The 22,433-nt window shown below is 39.3% G+C and overlaps 2 protein-coding genes across 4 annotated transcripts in view; one reads left to right on the forward strand and one right to left on the reverse strand.

Annotated features, from left to right (window-relative positions):
- LOC121327873 (transcription factor Dp-1-like) overlaps positions 1–8,505 on the forward strand; it is a 35,532-nt gene extending 27,027 nt beyond the window's left edge. For 2 of the 3 annotated variants that reach the window (XM_041272167.1, XM_041272168.1), the window contains exons 9-12: positions 2,274–2,425; positions 3,894–4,060; positions 5,176–5,251; positions 7,237–8,500. In XM_041272167.1, the coding sequence (XP_041128101.1) occupies positions 2,274–2,425; positions 3,894–4,060; positions 5,176–5,251; positions 7,237–7,378 (537 nt within the window). In that variant the 3' untranslated portion in view covers positions 7,379–8,500. Of the gene's footprint in view, positions 1–2,273; positions 2,426–3,893; positions 4,061–5,175; positions 5,252–7,236 lie in introns of all 3 variants that reach the window. The other variant, XM_041272169.1, reaches the window with a different exon arrangement.
- A 3,038-nt stretch (positions 8,506–11,543) lies between these two features.
- LOC121327874 (potassium-transporting ATPase subunit beta-like) lies at positions 11,544–18,102 on the reverse strand. Its single transcript, XM_041272170.1, has 7 exons — positions 17,917–18,102; positions 15,873–16,001; positions 14,776–14,889; positions 13,933–14,135; positions 13,551–13,610; positions 12,776–12,871; positions 11,544–11,718 (listed from the first exon to the last, which is right to left on the reverse strand). The coding sequence occupies exons 1-7, from the start codon at positions 18,026–18,028 to the stop codon at positions 11,557–11,559; spliced, it is 876 nt and encodes a 291-aa protein (XP_041128104.1). The 5' UTR covers positions 18,029–18,102; the 3' UTR covers positions 11,544–11,556.
- Between the last annotated feature and the right edge of the window lie 4,331 nt (positions 18,103–22,433).

Below are 22,433 nucleotides of genomic sequence, written 5' to 3' on the forward strand. Positions count from 1 at the left end.
AAAAAAAAAAAGATTCTACCTAATTTGATATGCCCTATTAGAATGTGGCCTTAGCAAACTAGAAGTCTGAAGACAAACAGGTCACCTCTGTTCCTGCTGTCAAGCCAATCCTCTTTCCCCTGAACCTAAATAACCGGTGCTGTGAAGCTCATGAAACCTGGAGACAAGTGCCCGGCCTGGGAAGTAACCCCCCGGATAAGTTTGGCATCTGACCAGTCATGGTCACTGAAATGTGATGAGGCAAACTAGCCACATATGATATGCTTTTCCACCCCTACCCTTTACGTTATCCTCGTGGATAAAAACTTTTGCCTGGTGTAATGCACTAAAACAGTAATGGCTTTGCAATAGCTTCCACCCTCCATTGCCATGAAGCTAGTCTTGTAGAAAATAATAATTTTTGAAGTAATCAAAATTAAGAAGCTTTACATTCATAATTTGAAGAGCTGAACAAGCAGTTGATGGATTGTTTACTGTGTTGGCAGCTCTCTAAAAGGCACAGACCACTTGGTGAGCGCACTGCCAACAGCTGCAGTCCATAACCTGTGGGGCCAAGCCTCTAATCAACTGGAGTGACACATTGCGTACTGTAAACACGACCGTGCACAGAAAGCTATAGACCTCATTTAATTTATTTCTGATGCTACATTTCAATAGTTTCATGAGTTTCCCTATTCACTTGCTTGTTCCAGTGTGGCATGGGAGAGGTCACATGATTGAAACATTTTAAGTGGTCTTTTGGAAGGGGTGCCATATTCAAGTGGAGTCAGGGGCTGACAAATAAATCAATAGCCCGGGACTAGCAAAAATTGCATCCGGACTACCGAATTGTAATGTTCCAAAGCCTGCGGGACTACAGGTGGCTTCTAAAGATTCTTTTTTTCAAGCAGTTACTCTTTCATTACTTTGTACAGACAAACAGCTCAGTTTTCTTCCCGTTCAGTACACGCCTACTTAGTTGAAGTGGTAGCTATAGTAACCAGCGAATCCAATCGTGATTGGTTCATGCCTTAAGATTCATGACTTTTTTTTTTTAATCGCACATTAGTTGCTTGCAAAATCACATGACAGAAACCATTCACAGCGGGGAATTTTCATTATACTTTACTAGAGTGGCGCCGGCGGTATATAGTGATTGCAAGTATACAGTAGGCATATAACAAATAATAAACAGGCGAGAACACTGTACTCTGAGTGGCTATCGCAGTGTTACCGAGGTGCAGGGACACTGCAGCTTAAGCACAGTAGAAAGTTAATAAGTGTGTTACTTTATTTTTTTTATTTCCAACTTTACAGTTAGCTAACGGTATTGTGAGGGAGCCCCCTCACATGGTAATGTCTTTATGTACTATTTTAATGCCCTATTTTTAATGCCATGACATTATTGTTTTTATTAAGTCAGCAGAAAGCCGTGCTTATGTTTATTCTGTGTACATGTTTAAGCCTCTAAGTTTATTTGTACGGTACTACTGTTTGTTGATTGTATATAATACATCTTCAAAACAAATGCAACACTTGCAGAGTTTAGTTTCTGAATGTGTAGTGGATAGTGTGAGTGCACAGGGTAAAGAGAAATTAACTAATCCTTTTTTATATTTGTGTTTTATAGATATTTTTATGAATATTTAAAAATCTAAAAGTAAACAGGATGAAATTGTTTAGCTAATGAAGACCGGTAAAAGGTGGGGCTAGCTAATATAAATGGCACAGGTGAGGACAAATAAAAACAATACGACTACTACAAGTGCATAATTCCCACAGTCCATTTAGGACCCAGAACGTGATTGGTTTAATTTGTTACGCAGTGAATATTTTAAAACTAATGATGAGATATTGGTTGGATCAAAACCCAGACTTTGTCCCCAGGACTGACAAAGCAAATGATGCGGTCAAACATAATTTCCTCCATTTCATATAAGAAACTATTATTAACTTGTTGTTTGGTAGAAATATTAACAGAAACTAGCGTTTTAGCAAACTTTGGCAGTATCTGGTCACATATGGTAAAAAAAAAAAAAAAAAAAAAAACTGTATTAGTAGTGGCCCTCAAGTGATGTTGGATTTCTTTTCTGAATCTTAAAACATTAAAGTTGTATCCGTTTACTTTTTTTAATGGTGCATAGCTTTAAATGGAAATGTTTATGTACTGAAATGTGGGCTATCAATTTGTGGTTGGCTAACGTAGTTTACCTACAGTAGTGATTTGTCCACCCCTGGGAATACTGTTTCCATTCTTATTTGTTTTTTAAACCTTTTTTGTTTTCTTGTTGTAGCAAATTGCCTTTAAAAATCTTGTTCAGAGAAACCGTCAGCAAGAGCAGCAGACGAGTCGACCCCCGCCTTCCAACTCTGTGATCCACTTACCCTTTATAATAGTGAACACCAGCAAGAAGACAGTCATTGACTGCAGCATCTCAAATGACAAGTAGGTCCTCAAATACATAGGCATTCTAGCTTTCACTGGTGGTGGTGGGGGGGTCTGGTTGCCTGAAATGCACATCAGGACCGCTATTTAAGTCTACAAAAAGTTTGCTAACAGATGTAAAATAGTATGCCAACTATCATAAAAAAACAGGTAAAATTAGAACTGCCAGGCAGTTTTACAGCTTCGAAGCCCCAGTATCAGTACCCATCTAAGTGTGTTTAGTTCTCAATGTGCCAAGTTTAAAATCAGCAACTTCAACAGTTCCACAAAGATTTCAAATGTTTTTTTTTTTTTTTCCCAAAATGCATCGGGCAGCCATCTTGTTTAACGCACATATGCCATTTTGGAAAATGTAAGTTTTACCGACGGGCACGATTTTTTTCAAGTTTGGAGTTAGTCAAGTAAACCAATTTTAAACTGAAGCAGTTTTAAATATAAGAAGAAAATGTAGGAGTGGCAGCCATATTGTTTCACGAAGCATAGCTATTTTAACATATTTGTATTCCGCTGTCACCGGAACGATGCCTACCAAGTTTGGAGTCTGTTGGTCAGACTGTTTTCAAATAAAAGCAGTCTGCTGTTAAGGGTGCGTTTTGGTGAAATTTGCAGCAGCCATTTTACTATTGAATTGTACCACAGCAGCTTCTGCTTTGCAAGCAGGTTTGGATGGTGATAATATCTGCCAAGTGTCAGATCAGTCACTTCAATGGTGCCAAAGGACATTTCAGGAGGTTTCAAGAAGAAATTCGTCACACGGCCATTTCTTTTAACACCAGTTTAATACCAGTTTCTTAAGTCAGTTGTACTGCTACATTATCAAGGGTCATGCTTGTGGAGTTTTGAGTTAGTCAAGTAAATCGTTTGTCAACTGAGGCAGTTTTGAATTTCAAATGTAAACGTATAACTGGCGGCCATCTTGTTTTAAAAACATCACCATTTTCACATATTTGTATCCCATTGTTACTGGGACGATAACTACCAAGTTTGGAGTTTGTTGGTCAAACGGTTTTCAAACAACAGCACATGGTTGTTCGGGGAGCGTTTCGATAAGATTTGTGGCAGCCATTTTGACATTAAAATTTACCACAGCAACTTCTGCTTCTCAAACTTGATGCAGGTTTGGATGCTGATGATATATGCCAAGTGTCAGATCAATCGCTTCACCGGTTCCCAAGAAGAAGATTTCGAAAGATTTTACAAAATTTTTTCAACATCTGACAGCCAATGTATCTAGCTTGTTACCTGCTAAGTCAGAACCTGAACCGTCACACAGCTTCGAAGCAGCAGCAGTTTAAAGTTTTGGGAAGGAAAATAAAAAAGATAAAGAAAAAATCTTAACAATAACAGTAGGCTTCCCAGCCTTTTGGCTGGGAAGCCTAATAAATTCTGCCTGTATTCAGGACTATTTTGCAAAGTTTTGAGTGTACGGTAGGGACCTTCATGATGAATCTGCTTTCTTCTTCATCAGGTTTGAATATTTATTTAACTTTGATAACACTTTTGAAATTCACGACGACATTGAGGTGTTGAAGCGAATGGGAATGGCCTGTGGTTTGGAGTCTGGGAAGTGCTCACCAGAGGACCTGAAGATTGCAAGGAGCTTGATACCCAAAGCACTGGAACCATACCTAACAGGTCCGGTTTCTGAATACTTTGGGAATGGGAGGATTTTAACATGTTGCCGTTTTGATTTTAGTGGAGTGGTAACACTGTCAAAATAGCTTTAAAAAAATATATATATTAGGAGCAATTTATTTTCTGCATTTGTACCTAAAATGTATTGCAGTACTTGTTTTTTTGTTTTGGGGCAGGGTTGCTACCAAAATAAATGTTATAGCCTTTGTTAAATATAAAATATGATATCCTAATTAAAATTACTTATTTTCTTAAGCTGTAATATGATCACTTATTTTATATATTGCATTTATTTACAATTGTTTACACCAACTGCTAAATCACAATGGATTCAGTTTATTGCTCGCCTTGCTGTGTTTAAAAAATCATCCGTTTCCTTTGCAGTTTCCTTTACTCAAACTATTTTTTCATTGACGTTTTAAAAAATAATTTTAAATTCTCGTTTATTAATAACTTGAAATTGCCTAAATAAAAAAAAAAAAACTTTGCTGTCTAATGGTGTTATCCTCCATAATTTCTAATAATATTGTTTAACAATAATTGTGATTATAGAAATAAAACCAAGCTACAATGTTAAAGGGCCTGCAGTCAGTATCCACTGTGCAACAGTACTGCTTACAGTAATGTACTTGGCTTGATTCATGGTTTTGCAGCGATCCTGAATTTTTAAAAGATCACTCTGTCGAAGCTGACGGGTTTCATTTGTTATTGTTGACGTCTGTAGTAGAACTACTAGAAAGTGTATTTTGAGAAGTGAAAGCATGTTTAGCATTTAGGTCGTACAGCAGACTAGATGCACTCCTGTGTGATACTGGAACTCACTTTGACAGTAGATACAAGTAACCCTCTTTTTATATCCAATGAACTGACAAGTTTAAAACAAAACAAAAATTCCCATTCACAAGTCCTTCAGTTTGAGTGCTTTGCTACCTAATGTGGTTCTAATTTTATATGCAAATGATGACTGCACTCATTCAATCCTGGCATGCACTCATGTATTAAAATGGTGCCACAGCAAATTAATTGCAGTATGCAAAGAGGGGTAAGATAGAGAACTGCAATTTAACGTGCATTAGAATGAATCTTCCAAAAATAACTTATTTATTTTTTTACAGAAATGGCTCACGGATCAATCAACAATGTTTATGTCCCTGGAGAGGCTTCCAATGGGGGTCGTTGTCATACTGGGAGGTGGGTCATGTTGGAAGTTTAAGTGGTTTCGAGGTTTTTTCTAGAAGCAACAATCATTGTTTAAAGCTTGATTGCAGTTACTGTTCTGTAAAGGCCTCAGTTTTTTTTTAAATGAATAAATGCTTAAACGTCAGGCCAGAGAATACGCTAACGGTGAGGCATTTGAAAGTGAATTCTAGACAATAACCATGACCTATCTTTGGGTTATTATGGAGAAAAGAATTGAGGATTTAATTATCCCAAATAGGGATGCATGTCTTTGGCAATGGGATATATTGCATGGGTTGCCTGTCAGTATGTGCATGTATCAGGTGTGTATAGAACAGCTTCTTCTAAGCCTGGTGAAACGTGCACAAGCTATTGAGAGTATCACAGTCTGAGTGTAGAAGGAGTTGTCTGTTATGGCTATGGTGACGTGAAATAGCCTTTTATAGGGATAAAAGTTTATATCACGACAATGAAAGTGTAATGTTTAATTTAAGTGAAGTACTCTGATTTATTTATTTCTGGCGTGGATTATATAATAGTGTTAAAATATTGCTAACATTGTACCGGTATAGAACACTGGAATTACATGATGTGTTGCTTGCTTGCGAGGTGTGGGTGACGCCATCTTGGGGTAGCGTGTAGAACACTATTATACAGTGGGGCATAAGACTATGGAGATGTAAACTCCATGTTGGAAAACATGGATCGAGAATTGATTAGTAGTTTGCTACGCATGTGGACTGGCAGAGCTATACTGGTGTTCTTTTCTGAAAGGAGACTAATATTGCAGATAGCAGACTGTTTGGTTCAAATTGCATGTACTGCTAACCATTGATAGAGACGATGCGTCTACAAGCTGCTGCCCAACATTGACTGCAAGCTAATGAGAACAATGCTGTGGACTAGAAGGGAACAGGCTCTAAAGACTTCAGAGAGATCGAAAGAGGTAATGCCACTGGGATCAAAGGGGGTCCCAAGAAGATAGCAAAAGGCAGATGTATGGACCTTTTGTCTCCAGGAGTGTGAAGAATGCACGGAGTTCAGAGGTTGTCACACTAGACTACACACACACACACACAATAAATTAAATTACCTTTGCAATTGGTAAAGTGTCAGAAAGGGGAGGTGGACCATCTATACAGAAGGGTATTTAATGTCATGCAAACATTATGAGTATTATGTTTGTCCTGTACCTGGGACCAGACTCCCTGCATATTTCAATAAACCTGGCAACTGATTGAAGAAAAGGACTCTGTGCATTTTCTTGAATCTACTTAATCACCATCATTTTTTTAAAGTTACTTCACTCCATAATAGTATAAACAGATGGTATTGATTTTAATATTAATGTTACGGGTAATGGAATCATTGTTAATGGATTCAACTTATGTGTTGTAGTTCTAGTCATTGAGTCCAAATAACCATGTTTCTAACAGTTTTTAAGACTGGACTAGTGGGTGGGGCTTACTGGCAAGCAGTTATAGTATAAGTTCTCTGTGAATCGGTTTGAGAGATCTCTCCCCCGAGGTGCCTGTAAGATAGTGCAGGTTATTAAGGGACTGCAGTGAGAAGGGGGATGCTAGCTTATGTATTCCTGGAGAAGTTATTGCAAATACCATTTCTCTGCTTATTGTTGTGTTAGTCAGTATCATAATTGTCCAGTTTTGTTCCTGTCAATCATTGGCTGCTCCTTTTAAAGTGTCCTGCTGCTGCACTTTGGAGGTCGTGGTAATAAAGACTTAGTTTAATTTGCAACATCTTGTTTGTTGACTTCTTCCTGTCTGTCTACTCTCACATCAACTTCTGGCTACACTACTACACCCCTCTTACAATGGCATTGTTCACATAAGGATGAACAGATTGTTCAATGCCTGTATCACACGTCTGTTTCCATGTTCGTAAGGTGGATGGTAGGGTATGGCGGTCAATTTTTATTTCTGATGGTTCCAATTCCAATTGTGTTGGTTGTTAATTCTGTCTCCTCCCTCTGGTTACAGTGACAATGGTGCAGAAGGGACAGTGGCCTCCAGTTCTAATGGCTCCCATTACAGTGGCTCCAGAGTAGAGACCCCTGTGTCCTACATGGAGGATGATGATGAAGACGAGGACGACTATGACGAGAATGATGACGAAGACTAGCCCTCCCTGATCTTTTGTAACGTCAGTTCAGCCAGCTTCAGGAGTAACCTTTTGGTCTGAGTTCTTTCTCTCTTTTTAGATTGTTTCCTGTTTGTTTGCAGTCTAGGCAAGCTGGGCCAAGAGTATGCTACTAATACAAAGGTAGAGAAGGATATTGTAATTAGGGTTCGTTGAATGTGTGTGTGTGTGTGGTGGTGGGGTTATAAGCGTGTAATTGTAAAATCCTTGGCTTTCTCCTTTTATTTTTTTCCTCCTCCCAGTGTAGACCTATAAAGGGATTAATTAAAAAAAAAAAAAAAAATTCTAATTTATCAAGGAACATATGTTGCAGTCTCGGTATAAAATAAAGGAGATCTTTTTGGAAGTGTGAAATGATTGCAGTTTAACAACCCCTCTGGACTGACCAGGACAGTGGTGTCTCAAGAATCTGAAAGGTGAAACCTTAACTTGAGTATATTCTCAAATGAAATAAAGGCGCTACATTATCGTTGTTGATTTTGTTAGATTGAAGTACATAAAGGGTGGTGTCCCTCCTTTTTGTTTTATTGAAAAGGGCAACTCCAATGATGTGTGTGGATTGATTTTTTTTTTTCCTTTGTTTTTGTACAATGCTTCAAAAACTGCAGGGTTTTGTGTCGTTGGATTATTTGATTTTTTTGTTTTGTTTACTGCCATTGTCTAGGCAGCTATATTTGAAAGTTTGGAATGATTATTAGATTTATAGAAGGTGCCTGATTTCTTACAGGCAGACATTGGAAACTTATTTTATTGTCGTTTACATGCCTACAAAGCTCCTTAAAACTCAGTTGTACTGAAACATAAGTACCTTTTTCTGTAATCTAATATAAATTTGAAATTAAATAGTGTTAACAGTTTTGTAACTCAGATTTGTCAATCATTTTTTAATATTTTAAAATTCATTTTTATAGCAGTTCCAGGACAGGTAGCTACCCTTTTTATATATAAATATAATTTGTGATGACTTTGCAGCAACAGTGATATGTGCAAGTACTTTCGGCCACTGCCTGTTCTAAGATGCAAGTCTTTGTTTTTTATGAACACAGGAACATTTCTGTAATCTGTTTGGATTGAGACTTCATTGTCTGATCTGTTTTAACTTGGCACTGTTTAGTTTTTATTAATAAACAGTGCATGGACATTTAAAAAAAAAAAAAAAAAAAAAGAAAAGTTGTTGTTGTCTTAATAACATTTTAACTGATCTCTCATGTTTCAACATTAGTAGATTAACCCATTTTTGCTTTGCATGTAGTTAGTCCCCTCTCGGACCAGGATGCAGGCAGATTGGACGACTTATGCCTGGAGGAAAGTGATGTGGCAAGAGTTTGAGTTTCCCCCTTTTTTTTATTTTTTATTTTTTTTTAAGCTTATAAAATGACTGTACAAATCACTTGACTCGCTAGTTCCCGGCTTCTGGTGGAGGGGAGGTCTGGGGCATATTTTCCTGTTATACCGTGGGAACTTTTTCACTGAAAGTCTGACTAATGCCATAGTTCACTTAAGCATTGTTGCGGATCGTGTCTGTCCAGAAATTTTACCCTGGCAGCGATCACTGCTTTCAGTGCGATAATCTACCCAACTACAGTGCCAGAATTGTGCATGAATGGTTAGAGGGTCCATGAGTGAGACTTTAGGCATCTTTTCATGGTTACCACAATCCCTGGATCTTAATCTAATTGAGCATGTTGGGATGAACATGAGACTAATTAGTCATCTCTGTCTGCACCTGCAGTGAATATTACTAATATTAATAACTACTAAAAAGATGAATATACATAAATACACATCACAAAACCATGACAGCCGCCTCAGCTAAGGTTAAATTACAGGGTGTGTTCAGGTTAAGCATTTAGGGTAAAGAGCTGTTTGGGAGATGTTTGTGGCACCATGTTGAATAATAAGTCCGACACTTAACTGCAGCGGTGGGAGGTGAGACCCGTGTAATTTTTTTTTTTTTTTTTTTATGTTGCACACTTTCCCTTTTAACAAAACAACTTTTACAACACTGTTCTCCATTTGGCCTAAATTTGTAGGATTAAATAGTTGATGGAACTAGTTTTTAACAGGATAAAAAATTGTATAAAGTGTATTTCAATCAATGTCCTGTTTGTGTGTTTTTTGTCGCTTGGGCATCTTTTGAGTGCACATTTTTGAAGAGTGCCCGGGATACTGTAACAAATCCCTTACCACCGTTATACATGTTTGCAACAGGTGGCAGAGACTTTGCTGCTTCAGTGCTGTAACTTTTAATTTGAACATTGACTTGATGAATCAAAACACATTGAGCGACTGTTTAGACATAGGTACCAATTCCTAGGGCAAACTTGTTGGATGTCAATCGTATGTTGAGACTCGTATCTCGTAACCGGACTGAAAATTTCTACATCGTTTTGACGTGCAAACGACTTGTCGCCAAGGCACAATGGCGATTGTCAAAATGCAGTCCATAAATTTATGATTTCAACAGCGTAGTACAATTGTCACTTTATTGCAACCTTTGACAATCTTCGACCCTATGGCTCAAGAAGTAATAGCCTTTTTATACCAAAATGTAGGCATAGGCAGAGATCATCCTCAATTCCTGACATGATACTTTAAGTTTGATGTGAAAACAGAAAGGCTTGCAGCCCAACACAGAGCTGGGGGTTTGACATTGACAGATTGCCTTTGTGAGTTGTTAAAATGTACGCCAACATACTTCCGTTTCCAGAATGGAATAAGCCTTGTCCTTTTGCAGCTTCTGCCAGCACCCCATTTTATCCCTTTTTTAAATTGAATTAAATTTCTCTTGAAATTTAATTCGTACATCATCCATTCGTTTTCCTGTTTGAAATCGCCATACTTTGGTTTACTGTACAACATCCATTTGTTTTCGTGTTTGAAATCGCCATACTTTGGTTTACTGAATAGTTGTGCCACTAGTTGCGAGGGCTTAAGCTTTTGGTTTAACATACAAACTTGAGTCTGAATATCCTAATTGTTGAAGATAAGTGGTAATGCAAGATTTACTATCCAAGAACATGGGGAGATAGAAGATGATTGTTACATTTTATAAAATACTATATGTAGATATTCTAAAATTTTTACTTTCTCTCTTGCTTAGTTAAGCACATGCCCTCATCTCACACCCACCCCTACATGTCGCTCATGCACTTATTGGTGCTAATATATGGTAGTGCATTTGTTATTTTAAACTGGAACAATCACTATTTTCATATTTATTTTAGAATACCCAAACCAAGTGATAAGTAGCAGTCTTTATTAATGGGATAAAATACCTGAAAGTCTACACTAAAAAAGCTTGCTCAACACCTGCTTTCAAAATATAAACACATGTTGAGTTGCTTCAAAACTTGTAATTGCTGACCAAAAAAAAGTCATACTTTAAAGAATCTTCCAACACATGTAGGTCAGCTGCTTGAAGTTACATTAAACAATAATGGCTTTCATCCACACATCAGAATATGCAGTTACATAAATACATGGGTTGCAACTACTTCTGTCTTGTAAATAGGCAGTAGCCTTGAACACAGAACACTTGCAATCAGGTTTGCATATCGTGGTGGTCAGCTGTTTATATAAAACTGCTTATTCGTTATACGGTTAAAGCTGAGGTTTACTTTTATTTAGAAACAATAAAACTAAACCTCAAACAATCTGAGATCTTGTGATGGTGTGGTCTGTGCCAATCAACCTTTTGGAGAAAGTTAAGTCCATTTACAGGCTACCAGCATATTGCATTAACACAATAGAATATTTTTTTATTAAAAAAGAAGTTTCTGTAACTCTAGAGTTGTATTATTTTCAGTGGTCAGTGCATGCATAATGAAAGTAGGGGCAGGAAGAAAGTACTGTAGCAAGGAGCCATGCTGATTTCAAAGGGTATGTTAATTTGATTGGTCAGTTTGCAGGTGTGAGGCTACTGTACGATGTCAAATCCTGTGTCCTTTACAGGAGCAATAGTACTGCATAGCCAAAGAAAAGGAAATCTAGCTAACCTTGGTCTTGCAGAAGTTTCTGGTTTGTGTGGTAAAAGCATAGTAAATGTGCATGGTAAACTGCTACAGACATACATCTGCAAAGGCCCTGTTTTAGGGTAGTTTTCTCCTTAATGGTTAGAAGCTTCTTAGAGGGGAAATGGACTAAGCCTGGCTGTGCTTCTACGATTCAATCTTGAGCTGGAACACAACCTTGCCTTCATAGGGGTCGTGAAAGTTGTCTGTGCGGATATGGTCTGCTACCACCTTGCACTCAATCTTAATCTCTGTGTTCTTCGTGATTCTGTTGAACTTGACTGCCACCAGGGGGTTGGTGTAGTTGGGCTGTTGAGATGAAACACATGAGAATGCCGCTGGTATTACTTTGATTCCCTTAAGATTTATGCACTATACTATATATAATGGTATTCAAGGGGTATTTTTCAAACTTTAAGTTGGGTATGACTTCTCTCATTTAGTAATGATCCCAGCTATACATGTATACACAACTAACAGCAAAGGTTATAACAAATAGTAGAACACCATACTTAAAGTATCAATGCTGACAGTAATTTTTTTAATAGATTTATGAATATGATTTCTGATTTATGCTGAGATTCTTTTGGTTACTCATTTTAAGTGTAGTTTATTTATTCAGGATATACTGTAACTCACATGGTATTACTCTATCTTTACCATTAGAATGAATTGAGAGCAACATATGAAGGCAGTGCTGTCTTCCCATTGATGTACAAGAAGATAGTTAATGTAGAGCCAGTGACTTGGCAGGAAACTGCGAGAACCCAAGTTGTAATGTAATGGCGAATGCTGGGCTGGGAACCCCACACACTGCCAGAGAGCATCTTAACCACTATGCAGGAGAGCCGGGATTGTCTGCATTTGTGGTTTTAGAGTTTTTAACTTCACCTCTCCTCATCTCACCAACAGGACAGACGCTAAAGAAAGAGTAAGTAGCTGGGTTCTGCCAAATATAGCATTATGCATCTCCTTGTGTTGCTTCAACTTTGTTAACACTTTTCATTGTTAACATCGATAACTTTTTACACTTGTAAAACTTTACAATCTTTCAAAACTCTTTTCAAGATGCACACTGTACTGCACTGGGGTTTGAGGTCTGTCCTCTAAATCGGGGCTTCCCAACCCCGCTACTTAACTAAGCCCTTAATTGAACTAATACTTTGCTTTAATTAGATCTTTTTTATTTATTTTCAGCTCTTACAGTTGCAGATGTCAAGTTAGCTATATATAAGTAACTTATCTGTAACTTTTTAGGGAGCTGAAGACAATTAAAAAGGTCTAAGCAAGGTGTAACGCTATATTTTTCAGAACCCCGCTACTTTTGAACTGTAGGGCATCACACAACACTCTCCATGACGCTTACCTGGGCCAAGCTGCCATAGTAAGGGAAGTAAGAAATGTCAAAGGTGCCATTCACTGGGTAATAATCCACATCTTGTAGAGTTGAGTGACTGCCTTCCTGTTTTAAGATACATGCTGAATGAGAGATCTGACAGGAGTTGTATTTAACAACATTAGGCCACGCTGTAAAAACAGGTTTGGAATGATTTAGGTACAGCCTGTCTACACACACCTGTCCTGTAGTGGACATGCTGTATTGTAAGGGACACCAAACGTCCCTTTAAAGTTTGTCACGTTTGTGTCTTGATTAACACAACTATTTTTATAACTGATTATATGTATGTCATGTTTAAATGTTTTTTGTACATGTTTTGTAGATGACAATAAAAAGATAGTTATGATCTGCAATAAATACATCTGGTGCTTAATTTATAATTGTATTGATTGTATATATATATATATATATATATATATATATATATATATATATATATATATATATATATATATATATATATATATATATATATATATATAATAAATTTTTTTTTTTTTTTTTTTTTAACAGCTTCAGTGTTGCTACACTGTCACTAAATTGAAAAAAATAAATAAGTCAGATTTTTAGCGTTTGAGAAATATTGGCAGGCTTCCACAAATGTAATCTACTGAAGCTGAGAATCTGATTAAAGCTTTGGCTATCCCACTAGATTTCCCAATGCCATGAATAATACGTCTTCTGTACGCATTGAACTTGGTAACTACTGTTTGAATAAACCGTCTGCGAGTACTGTACTTACCAACATAGTACACTTGACATATGGAGGCGATCCAACCTTCCCAGGGAGAAAATTAATAATCTGTTGCAACAAAAAAAGTGAAACCTTACATTTAATTTTTCTCTTGCGTGGCAACAGAGGTGCATTCGATTGTGGATAAGACCTATAACACAACCAGATTACTGCTATACATAATTAAACAGTGGGGAAATTAATTATAATTTTTAATTAACTTGAAAGCTGTTCAATGCTCAGTACGTTTACAGCTCGTTAATGTTTCTCGTCTGAAAATATCACTTTTCTTTTTATTAAACTTAGGTAACAGCCTTACGTAACCACATTACAGCTTCAGCAAAACCTAATGTCCCATTTAGAACTGAAAAGAGAAACCCCTTGAACTTACCCTGTTCATTTTGATTAAGAAGCATGGCTTCCCTTCCGGGTATCCATAAGTGGGGTCCTCCAGGCCAGAGCAGCTCCCCAGCATCTCTCGAGTGAAGATACAGGCGTACTTAGTGTGGTGCGGACCCCTGAAATCTTTCTGAATGTAGTACGAGCCGCTGGGGCAATGCTGATTGCTTTCATTTTGATGAGTCTCATTGTAATCTGTTAATAAATGTAACAGGATTATAATGCAAAACCTGTTTGGAAAGAATATTCAGACAGTGATTAAGATGCTATTTCTAGAGTGGAAGAAACCAAGCCTACATTTGTCACATTCAGCCTGTAGCAATTGCTGAAATCCTTATGGTGCTCTATGACTTCAATTGGGAAAACGAAGGTTCTGCAACGCTAATTGTCTGAACCATTGGTGGGAAGGCTCCACAGTGGAAGCATATTCTGACATGTTGACAGTATGAACACTGACACCTTACCAATGAAGTAGAAAGGAATGGATTTTGAGATGTACAGCAGGCAGTACTTGTCGTCTTCCGAAAATAAAAAAAAAAACATGAAAAAACCATAGATGTCCATATGGAGTATGCCAGACGAGGCAGTAATGGTATAGGAAATGACCACCTGCTTGTTTTTAGTTTAGTACATCAATGAAGCATAAAATAATTGATTCCCAAACAAATCAATGTGACAATAATAATAATATTACAATACTAAATAAGATTATGTCACAGTAACATCTACAAGGTGGTGTTTTCATTCAAAAGACTGCAGACTGCAGGAGGTACATTGCCTTTTTGTAGTACATTGCCTGAGTAAGATGTTTGCCCTAGGTGCAGCTTTTACATACGCAAAAGGTATTTGTCAAGAATGTTGGTCAGTCTCATCCAGCTCTTCTTATCTGAGGCATTGTAGGTGATCTCCAGTCCTTCCTCCCCCCATATATCTGGCCGTAATATTACTCCTGAAGAGGGAAAAAAAAAAGGAAAGAAACAATGGTTTGTGGTGTCGCATTCCTAAGATTTTTAAAGCGAGGTCCTGTCATGTGGTTTGAAGATCAGTAGAGGTATTGGGCTGTATTTTCAAAGCGTTTGCTTCAGTCCTTAATGAACTCATGTTAATGTTATACAATGAGAAAGCGCTTAAGCAAACTTAAACTTAGTTGTTTGGTTCCAGTTCTGTAAAATAATAACAGCCATTTCAAGAAGTAGGAGTTAATTCAAGACTCAAGGAAAAGCTTTGAAAATATGGCCCACTATGGTCTAGCCGATTGATCTAAATGGTGGTGGACTCTAAAGGCATACAGACACACTCTAGAGACCCACACGCTCTGCTTTGTGTTCGGTTTTCAAAACCTTTGCCCTATGTTAATGATCTATACAGTGCCGATACTTCAAGGCTCCGTGGATGTGATCAATTCATTGGAACCCATGCTTAAGTTTTTTTTTTTTTTTTTTTTTTTCTCTCTCATTACTGTTACATTTGAGCAATACATTTTATGTATTCAGCTATGGCCAAAGGTTTTGCATCACCTACAATTTTAGGATTGAGTCATAATTAAAAAGAAAAAACTATATGAACAGTTTAGATATTTTATTTAACTTTATGTAATCAAAGAAACTACAAAATGACATTGCAAAAGTTTACCAGAAGCCACAACAGTACAGTGCACTGTAGTACAGTTTTTCATATTGGATTTTGAAGTGTCACATTAAGTATATGAAAAACTACAAAGCGGTATGTTATTCAATATGTTAATGTAATATTATTCGGCAAGTTTCATATGACTGTGACGCAAAATGAGTAAATTCTATTGGATGATGCTAAACTTTTGGCCAAAGCTGTAGAGCTAAGTACAAAACATGGCAGGATGAACTGAATTAACTTGGTAACATACACTTCCTATGGACACTTGAAACTGGTTTGGGCGTTCAGTGGTCTCCGTACCTGGCGACGTTAACTGGTCCTGGTATGTGGGAGTGTATGGATTTAATGTTAACAGCATAACGTACAAGGCAAGGATGAACAGCCCCGACATCACAATGTAGAAGGCAACATAATACAGACTGATGTACACTGCAATAAAAAAGAAGCAGGCGTTGGGCAAATAGGAAGACATGTTTAAAATAGCAGACAGTCAGAGACAAACATTTTCGTACACTGAATCACTGCTTAACGTTAATTAGGAATTAATTGGGCCACACCTTGTCGATAAACATGTTCCCTGGTGATCATTTAGATCTTGAGGACCTGGATGATTGTAATTCTGTACCACAAAACACTTCCACATTTTCACACAAAAATAATGTTTTGAAAGAAACTTTAAACCTACAATAAGCTTGTGGGTCACACATTATGTTAACCAAGCCAAAAAAATGACAGGAGTTGTGGAATAATTTGTAAGATACCCATAATAGATACCCAATCTTAATTACTGTTGTATCTCCAGTATAAGTCAAGCATAACCATAACATGAAAACAAGAAAAATATTCACACACAGTTTCTTTAAAAACAGACAGTAGTTTAAAAATAATCAGAGCTACTTCTAGTAATTCTAGTGTGGCACACTTGAACAATAAAAAGAGACTAGTTTATCATTTCCTGGATGAGAAATGCAAACATATCTCTATTACACCTTCTATGAACAACAACCTCCAGCCTTTAATGAACTGCTGTATTTAAAAAAAAAGAGAGAGAAAAATACTAACTATGTTACACAATGAGAAACAAACCCCTTGAGAGAGCTGCAGAGACCTGGGAATTGTCTTTTTTTGTTGTCTGAACAGGTCTTTTACCTCTCAAAAAATGTTAATTAAAGACTGAAATAAATACTCTGAATATATGGCCTAAAGTTTTAAGATTCTTTACATGGTGGTTAGAGTACCCACCGAGAATAGCTGAAAACAAGGTTGTAAACATGTTGCTTATCTGTTGATAAGGTCGTACAATTTATACTCAACCCGGAGGGATAGCAAGGACATTACGCGGTCAAGAAAAAGATATTCTTATCTCAATAGTTGCCAAGTGGTTCGTGGTCACATGCCAACAGGCAACAGTTTGATTAAACCTGGTCACATTGTCTTATCTTGCCCGACACACGCATTCAAAGTTTAATGCCCTTCTTAAACTTTCTAAAGGATGGCAATTCTTTCCTCAAAGTTTAAGTTTATCACAATCGTGTGCTAAGGTATGAAAGAATCCTTGTTGTCTGTTTACTGCATTCTGTCAGGATCGTATTTACATCCTCGAGGTAGTTTTAGCTGCACAGTGTTTCTTTCAAGCCACAGCAGGTGAACCGTATCAACCCTACAAATATTACTGCATCACAAGGCATTCTCTTCAGTCCAATCTATACTAGCTCAGCAAATCAACACATAAACCTTTCTACCATATAATAAATCTATATCTATATATCTCTGTAAGTCACCTTGGATAAAGGGGTCTGCTAAATAAACTAATAATAATAATGTATTTTAACTTGAAGGGTAATTGCATGTCAATGTCATACTACACTCCTTGAAATCCCTCACTTTACTCATGGCCAGTGGCTGTGTAACTACTCTGCATCCAGTATGCACAATTTAAAGTACATTGCATTTATGATTCTACAGTTAACATTGATATTATTGTTAGTAGTTTACTTAAACCTGATCTTCCATTTAGCATCATGGTTTTAGTGATAGCAGTACTGCCTGACTCTTATTCGTTAGTACATAACACCATTGACAGGAAAGACCAGCTGAAATTTACAGAGTCCTTGGTAAACGGCATAGCGTCATACAGAAACTATCAACAATAAGAAATCGGTAAGCTGACTATAATAATGGTAATGCAAATGTCCTTCAAATAATTTCTTGAGCCAACATAGCCAACTCTCAAGCCATCTTAAAATTAGTGCTGTAGAAGAATAATTTCCAATTTGTATTGGGATGACAACCATGTCTAATAATCGACAAACCCATCTTTTATAAAGCGCACAATTCGACATACCCCATCTTTCTAAAGTTCTCCCCATGAACTGTTTGGTGTCTGAGTTCCACACGAAGTGCCCAAAGTCTTCACATCGTTGACCACAGGTACGTTTTTCTTTCAAAGTTGCCATTTTTACTGTTGGCAAAGGGTTTGTGCTCTCGGAAAAAGAAAGACAACACAAGAATAGGAGATTGGGTACAGGAACAGCAGCGGTAACTGAGGGTATTGATTAAATGAAAAAACTGTGCTTTTATAAGTAGAGCAAATGGCATGGGGCAAGCAGATAAACATCAGCTGGCCAATCATATCCACGAAAACGAATTCCTTGACCTCAAAATAACCAACAAGGGTACAATACACATGCACCCAAACACAAAATCGCTCCTTTGAGGGGAGAGGCCTCTAGGTTTACTTCACTTGTCATTAAACCCTTTAGAAGACCTTGGTGTGTTGAAACACTTAACTAAACAATACTGACTTGTGATAAGGACTGGAACCTGACAAATTTATCACACATACATATTTCAAAAGCAGATTACATTTAAAATTTCTTCTTTGAATTGAGTCAGGAACCTCTTATCAGTTAAAGCAGATCAGCGCATGCATCACATCTATGTTTGCTTGTTAACACTTTGAGGTTAAGTAACCTGTTACGCAGGGTGATAAGAAATAAATGCTTGGGATTAGAACTCCATTTAAAAAGTGCCAGTCAATTGTTAATAATGGTTGGTAAAGGATTGTTCATATGAGCTGGGTGGTGGTCTGACTTCATCGTAGGAAACAACATTTGATTCAGTCTTGAAATTACTGTAAATTATGAGAATGTTGCTTAATGTTGTTTTGTGACAAAGTGCAGAAATGTTAGTCCTCCAGAACAACTCCAAAGGGGCTTTGTTTGTTTGAATACTGCATGTAGAAATTGTGCTTTGCGGTTATGACACTAGTACACTTCAGGGCCTGTTAAGTCTCAAACCACTGACTGTCAATAGATGCAGCATGCTTATTGTTCAGCTAGTTGGATTTGCTGGGGTCCCTCTTTACCTCATCACTTGCCACAGCATCCTCTGCAGGTTTTTCAACGATATGGAGTTCATGGTTGTTATTCCTGATTTTTCTTTTCTAATTATTACTTCAGGTGACAAAACATGCGTGCTTTACATTTGAATTGTGGAGATGTGGCAGAATGTGCGTAGCAGTGGTGTAAATCAAGAGACTCCAGTCCAGTTTCTGTGCCTGGGTTTTTATTTTCCTTCCCCAGGTCAGGGAAAGCACACTCAACAAAATAATAATAAAAATAAACAATAAGGAAGCCGGGATACACAACGATGTGTAACCCGACAACATAGAGTGTAATGGGGGGTTGTAGTCCCAAACAATAAATAAACAAATGAAAACAATCCGTCTTTCTCCTTGTAATCCAAGTCACAGAAAAACAACACGCTCCCGTGAACCCAGCACTTCTGGGTAGTCGCTCCACCGACGTACTTTCTGGAGCGTCCCGTTAGTGCTATAGGATGTAAAAAAGGAGATGGGTTAGCAGGACAACAATAAAACGACCCGTCTTTCTTTCTTTCTCTCTCTCACTACCTTGCCAGAAGGAACAGAACCATGCGACTTGCCCCCATTTGTATGCTCCGTCCCGTTCTGATTGGTCAGCAAGGGCAACCACCGTCAACCAATCTCTGATTGCCACCGCGCTTCCCGACCAGGTCGATGACGTTGCGCACCACGGCTCCGCCCCCATTCCAGGTGGCCGACTTCCAGCTCCACTGGGGGTGACTGCTCCTTCTCCCTAACGTCTTCACCAGTCGGAAGGGAGATAAAACAAGAATCCATTCTCTATTTGTCACATATACCACCGCTCAGAGTGGAGCCGAAAGAACACTTGGCCAAATCTACTATTCCCATTACTCCCCCCTCCCGGGAAAAATAATCTGCATTTTGATGATCTTTCCCTGCACAACGTACCATATGATATATATAAGGTTGCAATGCCAAATACCACGAGTTATTCGAGCATTGCTATTCTTCATGGTGCTTAACCATCTGAGTGGGGCGTGGTCCGTGACCAGATCAAATGAATGTCCCAATAAGTATTATCTGAGGGAGTGGTAGCCCATTTAATGGCCAGGCACTCTTTCTCCACAACCAAATTGCTCTCCCGAGGAAGCATTTTTTTGCTAATGTAGAGAATGGGGTGCTCCACCCCGTTAACTTTCTGGAACAAGACCGCCCCCAAACCAACCTCTGATGCGTCAGTATGGAAGAAGAATTTCTTGCTAAAGCCTGATGATATTAGCGCAGGAGCCTGGCACAGTTTTTGTTTAATGGTCTCAAACGCACCCTGACACTCCGCTGACAACTTAATTAAATTGGCGCACTCTTCTTAGTGAGGTCTACCGGGGGATTGACCACGGTGGCATACTTGGGGATAAAATGGCGGTAATAACCAGCCAATCCCAATAGTGTCCTCACCTGGGACTTGGTCTTGCGGACCGCCACATCCACCAAAGTATGGACCTTGGTGGCCATGAGTTTCACCTGTCCGAATCCCATAATAAATCCTGGTACTGGATGTCTAATTTAGCAAACGCACATTTCCTCAGGTTAGCTGTCAGCCGGGTCGCCCTTAGAGACTGAAGGACGGCTGTGAGTCGAATTGCATGCTCTCTCCAGGTGGAGCTATGTATAACCACATTGTCAATATATGCTGCTGCATACTCACAATGGGGATGTAACACCTCGTCCATCAGTCTCTGAAAAGCGGCAGGCACACCATGTAGCCCAAACGACATGGTTTTAAAATGGAACAGTCCGTCCGGAGTTGAAAATGTCGTATTCTCACATGAATTGCGGGTCAAAGGGATCTGCCAATATCCCTTCGTCAGGTCCAGAGTTGAGATGAACCTGGCCGTCCCCAGTCGGTCGAGAAGTTCGGCGATCCAAGGCATGGGGTAGGTGTCGAACGTGACGATAACATTGACCTTGCGAAAGTCAACACAGACGCGATTAGTGCCGTCCTTCTTAGCCACTATAACAATGGGACTGCACCACTTACTTCTGGAAGACTCAATGACCCCAAGTTCAAGTATCGCCCTCACCTTGTTCTGAACGCCACTCCACCGGCTTTCTGGGATCCAGTAGGGCCTCTCCCGAACAATGATCCCTGGCAGAGTAATAACAGCATATTCAGTAAGGTTAGTTCTGCTGGGCACGTCAGAAAACACATCCCCAAATTTTCTGATCAACCTACGCAATTTCACCTGCTGATCCGGAAGTAATTGTTTCCCCATTGAAATCTGACTGGGGCTAGGGACCTCTATGTAGGGTCCTCAAAATTTTCGGCCAATGCCACGGCCTGGTCCAGGGTAGTGGGGTTGTGCCAGCGAATCCAGGCCTGCGCTTCAGCCCCGACCACATGGCAGAACTGCTCCATAACAACGGCCTCCCCCACCTGAACCCCGGTTTTCTGGCTAGAGTTCAGCCATTGTGTCATGTGGTCGCATAGCTGCTGGGCCACCGCCCTGGGCCGGGTGTTTGGTGGCCGCCGGAACTCACAGAAACTGACCCAGTGAGTCTCCCCTGTGATGTTAAGACAGCGGAGGATAGCCTGTTTCACCAGGTCATACTGGGCAGGGTCGTCGTCAGTCATGGCCCGGTACGCAACTTGTGCCTCCCCAGTTAAGCAGGGGCCAAGTTGGCTCGCCCAGTGCTCCCGGGGCCATGCTGCGGTGGTGGCTAACCTCTCAAACGCCACGAGGTAGGCTTTCGGGTCATCCTCCTCCGTCATTTTCTGTGCCCGGGCCTTCAGGGCCACCATCCCGGAGCCCGCTAACGACGTCATCCCCATCCCGACCCTCTCAATGAGAGCTATGTACCGCTCCTCCCTCCTCCATTCCTCAGCTTCCCTCTGGCTGTCCAAAGCCTCCAGGACCGCTGCCAAAGTGGCTGGATCCATCTCCCGCTTCTGACTCCAAGTGTGGCAGAATGCGCGTAGTGGTGGTGTAAATCAAGAGACTCCAGTCCAGTTTCTGTGCCTGGGTTTTTATTTTCCTTCCCCAGGTCAGGGAAAGCACACTCAACAAAATAATAATAATAATAAAAAAATAACGAAGCTGGGGTACACAATGAATTGTAACCCGACCACATAGAGTGTAACGGGGTTGCAGTCCCAAACAATAAATAAACAAATTAAAACAATCCGTCTTTCTCCTTGTAATCCAAGTCACGGAAAAACAACGCGCTCCTGTGAACCCAGCACTTCCGGTTAGTCGCTCCTCCGACGTACTTTCCGGAGCGTCCCATTAGTGCTCTAGGATGTAGAAAAGGAGATGGGTTAGCAGGACAACAATAAAAATGACTTGTCTTTCTTTCTTTCTTTTTTCTCTCTCTCTCTCTCGGTACCTTGCCAGAAGGAACAGAACCGTGGGCCACGCCCCCATTTGTACGCTCCGTCCCATCCCGATTGGTCACCGAGGGCAACCACCGTCAACCAATCCTTGATTGCCACCACGCTTCCCGACCGGGTCGATGAC

Source organism: Polyodon spathula, chromosome 15, assembly GCF_017654505.1.
Source record: "Polyodon spathula isolate WHYD16114869_AA chromosome 15, ASM1765450v1, whole genome shotgun sequence".
NCBI classification, from domain to species: Eukaryota; Metazoa; Chordata; class Actinopteri; order Acipenseriformes; family Polyodontidae; genus Polyodon; species Polyodon spathula.